Raw genomic sequence first — 14773 nt, forward strand, 5'->3', positions numbered from 1 at the left:
CATATCACACCACAGAACAAGACAAGTTTCAGCATCAAACAGATATATGAATATATGACTTGGATAAAGGTATAAGTGACAGACAATTATGTTTCCATAGAGAGAAAATCTGGAAATCTGAAAACAGAATTAGTTTAGAGAAAGGGAGCAGGGGAGTTAATGAAACTAGCTGAAACTAGGTAAAACTGGACAGAACTAGTTGTGTAGCTAAAATAATGGAAAGTAGGACAAAGGTCATAACTAGCAAGAGTATACATAAGCTTTATGAATATTAACTTCTCCTCCCCAGGAAGAGCTAAGGCTCATTTTAAAGATCATACAATGTATGTATAGAAGGAGAGGAGTCACATTAAGGGATCTATGTTATAGGAGGATCAGTTAAGAATGTTATGTTAACTTCATCACCCAGATATTGGGGACGTGAGGGAAGACCTCTGCAGCAAGGAAAAGGGGATGTAAGGCTACTCTCTTGCCTTTGTAAAGTGTGTGACCTCATTTTGATTTTCATACTGGCTTCCTGCAGGAATGTATAAAAAGTTTAAAATGTTTTACTCATCCTGAATTTGTTCATTTACTATGCCCTTATTGGGGTTCAGAATTTTATTTCAAAAAAGGAAAACACAGACAAATAAGAAGGACAAAAAAGACATCTTCTATCAAATCTATGGAAAGGAAAGAGACCATAACCAAACAAGGTACAGAAAGGATTACAGAATATAAAATGGACAACTATGATAAAAAACTATGCATAAACAGAATCAATAAAATCAAAGTTATAATAAAATTTAGGAAAATGAGAATAAATTTTACAGGCATATTTCTCTAATAAAAATCTCACCTCCAAGATTTATAAAGAATTTATTAGTTTTAAAAATAAGAGCAATTCCCCCAAAAGATAATGCAAAAATCAACTATTATGTTCTATCTCATATGAGACTGACAAAGAAGACAAAAAGAAAATGTCAATTGTTGTAGGGTCTTCAGGAAAAATAAAAGTACTAATATACAACTGATGGAGCTATGCATTGGCAGTCACTCTGGAAAGCAATTTAGTCAGTTCTGCATATCTTTTAACCTACAGATACTACCACTACTAGATCTATATCACCAAAGAAATAAAGAAAAAGGAAAAGGATCTATATGTAAAAAATAATATTTAAAGCAGCTCTTTGTGTAAACAAAAAAACATGGAAACAAAAGGAAACATCTCTTCCTCACAATGGTAAGCATGAATTGAATTCCAATTAATGTCCTGGAACAAGGTTATTCTACTACTAGTCTTGACCAAGCAAGTTCCATGAATTAACACTTATAATTTATAACTAAAATACTAAATATAAAATATTGTAGTGAAGATCTGTAACACAAAACAGAGAAGTCACCAAGGGAAAAAAGTCATATTAATATGACAGACGTATATACCTAGTCCGTCTTAGAAGACAAAATAAATTATAGTACACGAAGCAAAAAGAATAGTAATAATACTATATCCATAAAAAATGACAATGTTTTGCGAAATGGCAAGACCAATATGAAGTGATTAAAAATTATATGAATAGAACTAGGGAAACTATTTATAGAATAACAATATCATACAGAAAAGTAAATAAATTTGAAGGACTTAAAAATTTTGCTTAACGCACTTAAAAAAACCATGATTCCAGAGGGCCAAAGATGAAGTGGGTGACCCACTTACTAATAGAGCAGTGGTGGATTAATGTTAAAGAATGAGACAAACATTTTCAGACATGGTCAATATAGGAATCTGTTTTGCTTATAGTCAAGCCCTTGACTACACATATTTGTTATGCTGGTTTTACTTTCCTTTTTAGCTTTGTTAAATGTGGGAAAGGATGAAAGCAGGAGGGAGATAAAACAATTGAATGTTAATTTACAATTTAAAAAAAGTAACATGAGATTGTACAAAAAACACAAATGTTTTCAACCAAACTGATAAGATACACTTATAAGTGAAGTTTATGTTGGTAAAGAAACAAAACTGAAAAATAAGTAAGGATTTTTCTGTCATAAGTTTGAAACAAGGAAAAGATAATAATTAATAATGGTATTTCAGTAAGAGATAAAAGAAAAGTTGGAAAGAGAAATGATGCACAAAAATCCCTAAAAAAAAAAATAAATAAAAGGTTAATAGCTTGGCAAAGGAGGCACAAAAAAAATCAGTGAAGAAAATAATACCTTAAAAAGCAGAAGATTAAATGTAAAAGATGCACAAAAATCCAAATGAGAAGGAGAATGTCTTGAAAAGGAGAAGTGGATGAATGGAAAAAGATATCCAAAAATTAACTTCAGAGAAAAACTCCATAAAAAGCAGAATTGGCTAACTGAAAAAAAGAGGTCCAAAAGTTCATTGAAGAACTCTTTAAAAAGTAGTACTAGTCAAATGGAAAAGAAAGTGCAAAAGCTCACTTAAAAAAAAAAAATCCTTAAAAATTAGAATTGAATAAAAAGAAATCAATGATTTTATGAGATATCAAAAAAAATAAAATACAATCAAAAGAATGAAAAAAAAATAGAAAATGTGAACTAAATGGAAAAACAATCGATCTGAGAAACAGATCAAGAAGAGATAATTTAAAAATTAACTACTTGAATGCCATGAAAAAAAAAAAAAAGTCATGACATATCTATCAAGACATTATCAAGAAAACCTGTCCTAATATCCTAGAAACCAGATAGTGAAACAGAAATCTAAAGAATTCACTCATCACCTCCTGAAAAAGATCCAGGAATATTATAGCCAAATTCCAGAGTCCTAGGTCAAGGAGAAAATACTTCAAGCAGTCAAAAAGAAATAAGTCAAACCATTACAGAGTCATAGTCAGAATAACACAGACTTAGGAACTTCTACATTAATGGATCAGAGGACATAGAACATGATATTCTGGAGGGCAAAATAGCTAAAATTACAACCAAGAATCACCTACCCAGCAAAACAGAGTTTAATCCTTGAGGGGACATTCAATGAAATAAAAGACTTTCAAGCATTGTTGATAAAATGACCAGAACTGAAAAGAAACTCTGATGTTCAAATCCAAGATTCAAAAAAATAAAAAGGTAAACAGGAAAGAGACAGATATTATAAAGGTTTCAAAAGCTTAAAATGTTTACTTTCCTACATAGAAAAAAGATACTTATAAATCCTAAAGCCTTTCTCATTAATGGGGCAGTTAAAAGAAACACAGACAGAAGGCATAAGTGTTAGCTGAATGAGATTACCTCCTTCCCCCCCAAAAAAGTCAAATGAAGGGAAGAGAAAGAAGAATGAAGAGAAAGAGAGAATGGTGTAAATTACCTTATATAAAAAGAGGTGCAAAAGAGCTTTAACAATAAAGTAAGATAGACTTAGCTCTTCTCAGCAACAGTAATAAAAGAGAATTTCAAAAGACTTGGGATGGAAAATGACGTCTGCATCCTGAGACAGAAGCCCCTCTACCTAGAGTTCATAGGAGCCCAGATGGCAAAGATTACCTGAGCTGAATTTCAGTTAATAATCTGAGACAAAGAAAACTCTTGAAGTCCTTTTTATTGTCCTTGAGCCAGACAGTTCTATTAATCAATACTTAATATCATTTAACTATAATATTGGGTAAGAGGGTCTATATCACAAAACACAAGACACAAAAGAGAAAAATGGTCAAATTAAAATGACAAAAATAATAACTGGTTTAGAGTCTTAGAGAATTAATGCTGAGACAAAGCATTCCAAATGATTTGAAACTGTTAGTGTAACAAAACTAGTTATTCTGATGGGAGGCCAATGTTAAAATGATATAGCATAATCAATCAATCAAATAAGCTTTCATTGAGCCTACTGTGTGTCAGTATTTAGAGATTTTAACTGGACCACCATATTTGGGAGGGAGAGTTGATATATAATGAAGCAAGAAAGACAGGGTGGGCAAGTTATAAAAGGGTTTGGAAAGTCAAAGAGAGTAGTTTTGTACATACATGTGTATGCAAGAATACACAGATATCTGAGCATACATGCATATACATATACATACTAGGATTAAGGAAAATACTAATAGTTGTAGGGAAAGGATGGACTGAGGTGGGGAGAAACTTTAGAAACAACTATAATGTCCAGGATAGAAGAGGAAGTTAGGGTCTCAGCTAATGAGATAGTTATGTATAGAAAGGAAAGGGGACGATTATGAAAGAGCTCATGGACAGACTGGGCATGTGAATTAGAGAAGGACTTGAGAAACTTGAATTTGTGAATCCGGGAGATGGGAAGAATGGTGAGGCCTTTAATAGAAACAGGGAAATTCTACAGAGGAAATTATCTGGAGGATAAAAACAATGAAATCTGTTTTGGACATACTGAATTTGAGATGTCTCTGGGATATCCAGTTTGAAATGTCCAACAGGCAATGAGTAATAAAAGACTGGAGAGCCTGAGGATGAATATATAAATCTAGTAGTCATATGCAGAGATAATATAGAAGCTAATAAGGTTTTTGAGAAAATGGAGAAAAGAATGTCTGGGTAGAAAAGTAGACCCAGGTCACAGAATTTGGGTTCTGCCATGATTAAGGGATAAGATATGGATGATAAGCCAGTAAAGGAGAAAGAGGTAACCAAACCAACAGTAGGAAAATCAGAAAAGAGTAGGGTCACAAAAACTTAAGAGAAAAGAGAGCAATCAAGAGAAGGAAGGATTAAGATTCAACCTTTAGCAATCTAGTTAAACTGCTCATTCTATTTCAAGATCAACAATAATTCCAACTTATTACTGTTCTGTAAGAAATGACCAACAGGATAATTTCAGAAAGGCCTGGAGAGACTTACATGAACTGATGCTGAGTGAAATGAGCAGGACCAGGAGATCATTATATACTTCAACAACAATACTATATGATGACCAGTTCTGATGGACCAGGCCATCCTCAGCAACGAGATCAACCAAATCATTTCTAATGGAGCAGTAATGAACTGAACTAGCTATGCCCAGAAAAAGAACTCTGGGAGATGACTAAAAACCATTACATTGAATTCCCAATCCCTATATTTATGCACACCTGCATTTTTGATTTCCTTCACAAGCTAATTGTACAATATTTCAGAGTCTGATTCTTTTTGTACAGCAAAATAACGTTTTGGTCAGGTATACTTATTGTGTATCTAATTTATATTTTAATATATTTAACATCTACTGGTCATCCTGCCATCTAGGGGAGGGGGGGGGGGGGGTAAGAGGTGAAAAATTGGAACAAGAGGTTTGGCAATTGTTAATGCTGTAAAGTTACCCATGTATATATCCTGTAAATAAAAGGCTATTTAAAAAAAAAAACAAACAAACAAAAACAAAAAAAAAACAATAATTCCAACTGCTACATTCAATGAAATTTTCTCTGTTCTCATATTGATTTCTCTGTGTCACCAACACAACAGATCACATGAATTTTTTTTTATTAAGTTTCCTATGAGGAAAAACACAGTAATATTCACTTTTCCAATTGTCTTTCTACTTCTCAGACAGATTTTTCTATGGTTCTATTTTTTCCTCCTAACCCCCTAAATATAAGTGTACCTCCCAAAAGCTTAGTCCTTAGTCCTCCCTTTCTTTCCTTTAGAAATCCTATTCATCCCCCTAACTTCAATCTAGGATTGACCCCACCTGTCCTGCACAAACTTCAAAATGAACATGCTATAAAACAAAACCAGGGGTCTTCTACTCGAAATTTTTTCTCAATTTTTATCACCCATGTAAAAGAGCAAAATACTTTATCTATAGTAGGTAATACTGAGGACGAGACAATAACCAAAAATGTTATCAGCACCATTTTATTAACTATCCACAACACTGATCTTTACTTTTGGTCTTCAGAACAAAATGAGCACTAATTAGATACAGGAAGCACTAATGAGGTAAAGCACTTCACAACACCCATAAAATAAAAATTCCTTCCCCCATACTGGTTATATTTGTATTGATGAATGGAGAATACCTAACCTAACAACTATCAATTAGGTCTTTAAAAAAAATCAAACAAGAAATAGTTATCAATAAAAAAATCATTTGATGGTGCACAAATGGCAGTCAGAAATAATGTCATAATAGCATTGCTTACAAGTATCCTAGCCTAGAGCTATAATGGAAATAACACAATTTAAATATATCAAAAGAGCAGCACCAGTTACTTTTCATTTCTTTGGAGTTATCAAAAAATATAACCAGTCTCCTCCTCCACAACTCCTGAATTCCTGTTAGAGGATATAAATAATTTTCAAATATCCTAAGGTCCCAGTTCTGCAATCTATTCTTCTCATGGCCCAATCAACCATCCTACTTGAATTACATACAAGGACAATCTTAGCTTTCAGTAATAAGTTTTCTACTTCTATGATAAAGAATTCTGACTTTTGATCTGATCACAATCTTCCATTCCATCTCTTCCTATATCATACTCTTCTAAAACTTGTAATTCATGCTCACTACACTCTCTAAGCTCTATATCCCTCAGATTCTCACCCAAACCACCGTATCTACACTGGCTATACTTCCTTCCCCTTCCCAATTTTGGTCCTTTAGTAAACCAGTCCAATACTAAACTGCAAGTTTCTCTCTAACGTTATCCTCTATCTTCTATTCTTATGTTTTTTTCCTTTCCTTTTTTGGATCTCTCTCTTCCCTTCCAAGATTCTCTTACATTTGATTTGTTTATGTCTTGTATGTACCTATACTTCATAAAAGTAACTGACAAATCACTATTAATAAAACATCACTGATAAGATAATACATATTATTAATCTTTTGACACAACAATGTCAAAGAGAATTAATTCTGTATAAAAATTCAGCCAATCAAGAAGAAAAGAAAGCTTCTATTCTAATTCTAATTCTAACTTTTGGCTACCCTAATATCGAAGTTTCATCATTCATAAAATTTCCCCAAAGACAGTGAGAATAAAAGTAGTTATTTTATCTCTGAAAGCACACAATTCATAAACTTTCAACATACGTTTCATTTTCAGCTCCATTAGTCTTGCTTTTGCGTTGTTTCTGTTCATTGTTTGCTGGAGGGGTCTGTCCCATGGCAGGAGGTTTTCGTTTTGCTAACATTTTTCTTTGTCTCTCTATCTCTTCCCTCTGTGAGTTTATCCTTTCCTGTTGCCTGGAGATAGAAATAAAAAAAGTTTAAATTTCACTAATAAACCTATTAGCAAAAAAACATATATCTTCCAGATTTTAGAGATCGAGTGGAGGTGGGGTGGAGGGAATGGATTGAGAAGCTATATCCTTTAAATAAAATACAAGTATGATGTTTAAAATTTTTTCAGAAACTTCAGTAATTTACAGCAGAAAATCCCTTAGTTTAGTATAGTAAAAACAATGATTTAACACATTTAAAAGAGCAAATGAGACCTGGTTTACGAAATCCAGAGTTAATTTCTTAGGAGGAAGCATATATTCAAGAATATAAATAACAATCCTATTGAGAGGCATGGAATTAAAGCCTACTTCTAAAATATGTTATACTTATCAAAATGTACCAATTATTTCAAATAAGTCACTAAAATAGCAAGATAATAATGAGGTTCTAAATATTTTGTAATACCATAAAAAATTACATTTTTTTCACTATCTTAAGTTGTCAAATCCAGGAAATATATTCTATTTAGAAATGAACATTTTTAACAAACACCACTGTCTAATTACCAAGTAATCCAAAAATATGAACAAATAGTTTTCAAAATAAGATTCACAACCACTTACAAGAATGGTCCAAATCAAAATTACTGACAATGAGAAATGTAAATCAAAATAATCCTGAAGTTTTACCTCACACCCAGCATGGGAATAGTAATGGTACGATTAACACAAATAAATTGCTAGTGAAAATGTGAATAAGTGTAAACATTTTGAAAAGCAATTTGAGACAATAAATACAATAAATACAGAATTTTGTAAAACATTAACTGATGAAGACTAAAAAGTGGGGACAAGAAAACAACATTTGCAGTGACTAACAACACAATAAATGGAAAATAAGACCTATCCCAAAGCAAGCAAAACAATGCTGCAAAATAACAAAGTTCATAAGCCTGGCCCTAGAGAAGAGATATGAAAAGATAACTTCTCCCACATCTTTGTAAAGGTAGATTTGCCCAACTGTGGAACACTATGTATTTTCAGGATATTTTTTTTAAAATATTGATTGGTTTTGCTGATTGTTTTTCTACTCTTAAAAAAAATCTTTGATATACTAGTTCTTTTTAAAGATTACAGGGAGAAATAGGTGACTCAAAACCAAAAGCAACCAATACAAATCAATAAAAATTCAATTTGTCCTTGATCTATACTGTAATTTACAAAGGACTTTCTAGCCAAACAGCATTTTTGTGCTTTTTCTTACCCAATTTTCCAAAACTCCCTTCTTTTAGCTAAGACATTAAAGATTTTGAAAAATTAAAAATGAGAATACAGAATATACCAAAACAGAATTAATGTTTCAACTAGGCTTATATCTACTAACAATGGGAGAAGATCACATATGGAAGAATGTGTTGAATCTACTGGTCATCCTGCCATCTGGGGGAGGAGGTGGGTGGTAAGAGGTAAAAAATTGGAACAAGAGGTTTGGCAATTGTTCATGCTGTAAAGTTACCCATGCATATAACCTGTAAATAACTGTCTAAGTTTACTATTGCAATATAAAGAAATACTTTCCCATGATTTAAAACTGTAACCTTCAAGTTTAAAGAAGTGCATTCTAGTTCTAACATTTAGGGATATGATGAAAATATTTGAGGTAATTTTCTCATTTACCCCCACATTTAGAAATGTTTATCATCCTAATAATGAGAATAATAATAAATACTTATATAGCAGTAATAACGCTTTCCTTTATAGCAATGTTGTAAAGCCAGGAACATAGTGACCTACTGCTCGTATCAACCACTACAGAGTCCTATTTTTTTTTCTTAAGGTATGAAAACCAGAAATGTGATCAGTTCATGAGTAGTTGCATATAAAAACAATCATGATGCCACTTATACAAGTTAAAACCTGTAAAGCAAAATTTCAACCAAGCCTAAATAACAAAGAAAAAAAACCATTTAAAACATTTCTCTGAGAACAGTATTTTCACAGATGAAGTTATCAAAAATTAAAATCTGCCTAGAAATATATTCAATTATATGACAGGACTCCCTTCCTGAGCCTTTACTTTTAACACTCAAAATCTCAAATCAGATATACCCAAACCTTTCACTGTGCTCTTTAGAATGCCTATTCCAAAATTTAAAATGTTGTTTTCATCTTAAACTTTTTCCTTTATCTCTCCTTCCATATTTATTGAGACCTGACTCTTTCCCAATGACAAGTCACTGGTCATCCTTTCCAATATGACTGCATTTTCACTCAATATCTGCTGGTCTTGACTGGACACTCATTGGTCTTTGGTGTAGGAGCTGGAATATTGTTTTCATTTCAGTGTCCCTTCAAACATTTCTTCTATCATGATTACTGAGCAATCTCTCCTCCTCTGAGGTTTGTGATAAAAAAAATTTGTCACTCAACACAGGTTTTCTTGTCTATTATGTACTAATGCTATTGCCCCTTCCAGGAAATGCTTCTTTCATTCTTAGTGAGTAGTGCATGATTAACGCTACTACTCACCACACCTAACTCATGCCTACCAAAATCCTGCCATATTGGAATACTTCAACAGGAATGCTCCCTTAACTACCCTAACTTCTAAGTTCCACAATCTACTCAATTCCCATCATCTTTTTTATACTCCACTGTGACTATACACAAGGATTAACTGCCATACTCTGGAATATGTGTATGTCATTTACCAAAAGTGTTTCAATTTCCAAATTTATGAATTCCGAACTTTCCTTATCTATAAACAATTCTTGCTTTACATTAAATCCACAGATATCTATGTAAAATGACTTTTTACATAAGTGAATTTTTATGTAAAAAATTTTCCCACAGGTAAAAGGAAGGGAAGAAGAGAAAGAGGAAGGAGACCAGCACATAAATCAAGGACGTTTGGGGGCTAGGTAAAGAGAAGTGAGAACAAGAGCTGGGGTTAGGCATGTGATGGATTGGGTGGGAAAGAACACATGACACACACACAGTGGAGGAGTTAGGGAGGGAAAATTAGGGGGCCAGACATAAGACATATGAACACAGAAGAGGAAAGGTGTTTTGCATAATAGACACATAGACACAAAGGAGACAGACATAGAAGGGCCAGATTTGAGAGTAATGGGTGGGGATGGGCTAAAGTTTCTTCTCTGCCTGGGAAACTTCAAGTGAAGCCCCCAGTTGGTGCCATAAGGGGGGTCTCTCTTTTTCTATCCATTCTAAATAGACTTATTTTAAAATCTATTTAAGTTACTTAAGAGGGACAGGGGGAAAAGGGGAAAGGCTACAGAGCACAAAACTGAGGAGCAAAAACAAAGAAAGAGCACAGTTAACAAAAATGGCTTTTTTGAATGAAGTTAAATAAAATAAAATTTATGTAATGTTATTAAGCAGAAGCACTATATTATAAAAAACTCTATTAAAACACCTAAAGATAAAACCATGTGGTTTTTGTTATTTTTGTTAAAATGGGGTACTATTGGTCAGAAACTGGAAACTGAGTGGATTCAATTGGAGAGTGGCTGAATAAATTGTGGTATATGAATGTTATAGAATATTATTGTTCTGTAAAAAATAACCAACAGGATGATTTCAGAAAGGCATGGAGAGACTTCCATGAACTGATGCTGAGTGAAATCAGCAGGACCAAGAGATCATTATACTTCAACAACAATACTCTATGATGATCAATTCTGATGGATGTGGCCCTCTTCAACAATGAAATGAACCAAATCAGTTCCAATAGAGCAGTAATGAATTGAACCAGCTACACCCAGCAAAAGAACTCTGGGAAATGAGTATGAAGCACTAAATAAAATTCCCAATCCCTCTATTTTTGTCCACCTGCATTTTTGATTTCCTTCACAGGTTAATTGTACACAATTTCAAAGTCTGATCTTTTTTGTACAGCAAAATACCTGTATGGACATGTATACATATATTATATTTAACATATACTTTAATTTATATAACATGTATTGGTCAACCTGCCATCTGGGGGAGAGGGTGGGGGAATAGAGGGGAAAATTTCAAACAAAAGGTTTTGCAATTGTCAATGGTGAAAAATTATCCACGCATATATCTTATAAATAAAAAGCTATAATTTTTTTTAAAAAAGAAAAAGGGCTACTATGGGGGCAGCTAGATGGTGCAGTGAATAAAGCCCCAGCCCTTAAGTTAGGAAGACCTGAATTCAAATCTGGTTTCAGACACTTAACGCTTCCTAGTTGTGTTATCACTTAACCCCAATTGCCTCAGCAAAAAAAAAAAAAAAGAAAAAAGGCTAGTATGTTTAGTTTCTGTAGATTGAATCAATATTACATTTCTACTGTAAATCCTATTTGATCATTTTATATGAAGGTTTTTAAAAGTTATCTTTCAACCACTTTCATATTTTATTGTTTTTTAAATTCAATAACTATTGGTGATATTAGTTTAGAGTTTTTTTGGGGGGGGGGTTGTTGTTTTTTACTGATTTGTCATTGGTACAGGAATTAGGGGTATTATACATTTAGAAAAATAACTTCTATTTTTACACAATACTATATGTAATCCAATGTTCTTTTGAGGGTTTGATAATACTAATTTACTAATCTAACTAGTCCTGGATTTTTTATCTTTCAGAGTTTCAAAAAATATATAATAATAAGAGCAAAACCACTACATTTTAAACATATATAAATGCAATTTAATGTTATATGAAGGTTATATATTATTCTTTAAAATTTATTCATTTATTTATTAATCATTATTAATGGGCAGCTGAGTTGGGCCTAGAGTCAGGAAGACCCATCTTCCTGAGTTCAAATACACTTACTAGCTATGTTACCTTGGACAAATTTAACCCTGTTTGCCAGATTTCCTTCTCTATAAAATAAGCTGGAGAAGGAAATGGCAAACTACTCCAGTATCTTTGCCAAGGAAAGCACAAATAGGATAATGAAGAATTAGACATGGCTGAAAGAACTAAACAACAACAATTATCAATGTCTTCATCCTTTTCTGATAAAAAGTTATAAAAGTAATCATTTAATCTAAACAATCCATTTTATTAGCACATATTTGAGTAGAAGAATAACTATCAAACATTTCTTTTGTTTCCAATTTATGAATTTTTCCTTTTCCATTTTTGATACTTTAAAAATGGTTTTCTTCTCTTTTTATTAAACTATCCATTTTATTTTAATAACCTTAAAAATCAGATTCTAGTTTTAACTATCAATTCAGTTAGCTGTTTTTACTTTTAATTTTGTTAATCTCTGTGATTTTCAAAACTCCTAATTTAGTATTTAGTTGTTTTTAAACTTTTTTACTCATTTATTTATTAATTCCTGTTTAACTTGCATGCCCGATTGAGTGATATTTCCTTTCTCTGTAGACGATATGTATCCTTAGAAAGATATATTTAACCAATTCTTTAACTAAATTCAAAAAGTTTTGGTATACTGTGCTTCAGGTTTGCAATTTACTAAACAAAATACTCTATTGTTATCATTATTATTCTTTGACTCACCAATTCCTTGGGAACGAAGTATATAATCTTTCACTAATTTTTAATTTTCTATATATTTCCTCTAAGAAATTTTTATTATATCAGTCAATAAGAATAAGGGCAGCTAGTTGGTGTAGTGGATAAAATACCATCTCTGAAGTCAGGAGGACCCGAGTTCAAATTTTGTTTCAGACACTTAACACTTCCTGACTGTGTATTCTTGGGCAAGTCACTTAAACCCATTTGCCTCTGGGGGGAGGGGGGAGAAGAGGGGGAGAGACTATATATCAAATAGTTCTCTTTTCCACATTTTTGTGAAGCTTTTATGCTCAATATTAAGTCAATTTTTGTTAAGATGCTACATGTACAACAACTGAAAAACATACACCCTTTCTGTTCTTATTTAAGTAATCACCAGAGCATTATCGTTTCTAATTTTTTAAAAAAAATTTTTTTCAGGAAATTTTTGGTCAAGAAATCGGAACAAAGTGTTGACCAGGAAGCAAACTGAGACCATGATAATTACCTCTGTTCTATAGAGATTATCTGAAGTTTAATCGCATTTGCTCTAATCACTTTGTTAAACTCTGTATTTATCCTTTTATTTTCAATGTTTCTTGGTAGGTTCTGAAATTGTCTACCATATATGAGGCAGATCAAATTCATGTTCAGAGTTAACTGTGTTTTTCTCCAATCCTTCTTGTACTTTTATCTCTGCTTTTTTCAAGTCTTCATCTTTATGGAAAAGATGTTGTTAAAAGAGGACCTGGCTTAATGTAAGTAATTTATAGCTGAAACGATCCATTTCTGCACTGTTGCTCCTCTTCTCTTTTCCTCCCCTCACTCGAAATCACAGAATTTCCTCTTTCTTCTTCAGTTTGTCTTTTGACCTTAGAATGTGTTTTCCATAATACAATCTTACTTTCCCTATGTCACCAGCTATTTCCCATGAATTTAATATATTTCTATGCCAAACTATGTATTGAATCTTTCTCAGTTCAATTCAGATGAAAGAGATTCACATGGTGCCTGTTCTTCCAAATACCCTCCTCAGAACATATTTCTTCATTTTCTACCTAGTACACCACTATTATGTGAGAGTAGGATTCTTCCCTTTCCTCTTACTTTCTTTTAAGATCCTCAAAACAAAACAAAACCATACCCAGGATCCCGCTGATCTTATTTAACTCTATTTATGTTCTGTGAAGACATTTAAGGGAAGTTTATTTTTTTTATCTTTCTGTTTGAATATAAGATCCTCCAATACTCAGATGTCTCTATCTTTTTAGTTTCCCCCTGAATTCTCTATTTCCATGCTGCTCTGGTCTTTTCATTAGAAATGCATGAAAATCCTCTATTCCATTAAAACTATATATATATTTTTTCCATTGTAAGGTTACAGTTAGTTTTGGATTATAATTTTTTTTTATTACAAGCTTTCATTGTTTTATCTATTATAATATCATAATCTAAGCTCTCTCTTCCTTTATATTAGTAAATCCAAAATTTTGTGTGAACTTGATATTCATTTTTTTTTTTTTTTTGACACTTTACTTCTCCCCCTTCTCCCCCCCTCCCTTCTGGCTACTTGTAGTACTAACTCTTCAATCTGAAAGCACTGATTTTGGCCACAATGTTCCTTGGGAGTGACATTTTAAGCTTTCTTTCAGGAAGAGACTAGTGAATTCTTTCTATTTTCACTTTCTTTGCTGTTCTACTAGTTCTATATGGGCAGTTTTCAACTATGACTTCTAAAGTATGATATCATGGCCTGGTTTTGGTCATGATTTTTCAGACTGGATGATTCTTAGATTATCTCTCCTGGTTCACTTTTCTAGGTCAGTAAAAATTACCCATTAATCATTACTTTCTGCTAGATCCATATAGGTCGGAGGGAGACTAATTCTTGAGTAGACTTATTACCTTCTGATATAAACAGTAACCTTTCCTTCTCAGTCTTTTGACCTTAGCTCTTATTTCTCTTAAAATTATATTCTATAGCTCTTGTTTTTCTGGGTATTATTTTAGTACTTATGCCCAAATATCGAAGCTCTCTCTACTTGGACTTTACCCTTAATCTGGATTTAACTTTTGGGAGAGTCAGTGCATGATATTCCTCACTGGATTTGGCATTTTCTTCTTTGTAGTCATATCTCT

The 14773-nt window shown here is 32.6% G+C and overlaps 1 protein-coding gene across 5 annotated transcripts in view; it reads right to left on the reverse strand.

Moving 5' to 3' along the window:
- The window catches only part of TLK2 (tousled like kinase 2), a 150252-nt gene that overhangs the window by 38079 nt on the left and 97400 nt on the right, over window positions 1–14773 (reverse strand). For all 5 annotated transcript variants that reach the window (XM_031965923.1, XM_031965925.1, XM_031965924.1 and 2 more), the window contains one exon: window positions 6986–7138. In XM_031965923.1, coding sequence (XP_031821783.1) covers window positions 6986–7138 — 153 coding nt within the window. The remainder of the gene's footprint in view (window positions 1–6985; window positions 7139–14773) is intronic.

This window comes from Sarcophilus harrisii, chromosome 4, assembly GCF_902635505.1.
Source record: "Sarcophilus harrisii chromosome 4, mSarHar1.11, whole genome shotgun sequence".
In the NCBI taxonomy this organism is placed as follows: Eukaryota; Metazoa; Chordata; class Mammalia; order Dasyuromorphia; family Dasyuridae; genus Sarcophilus; species Sarcophilus harrisii.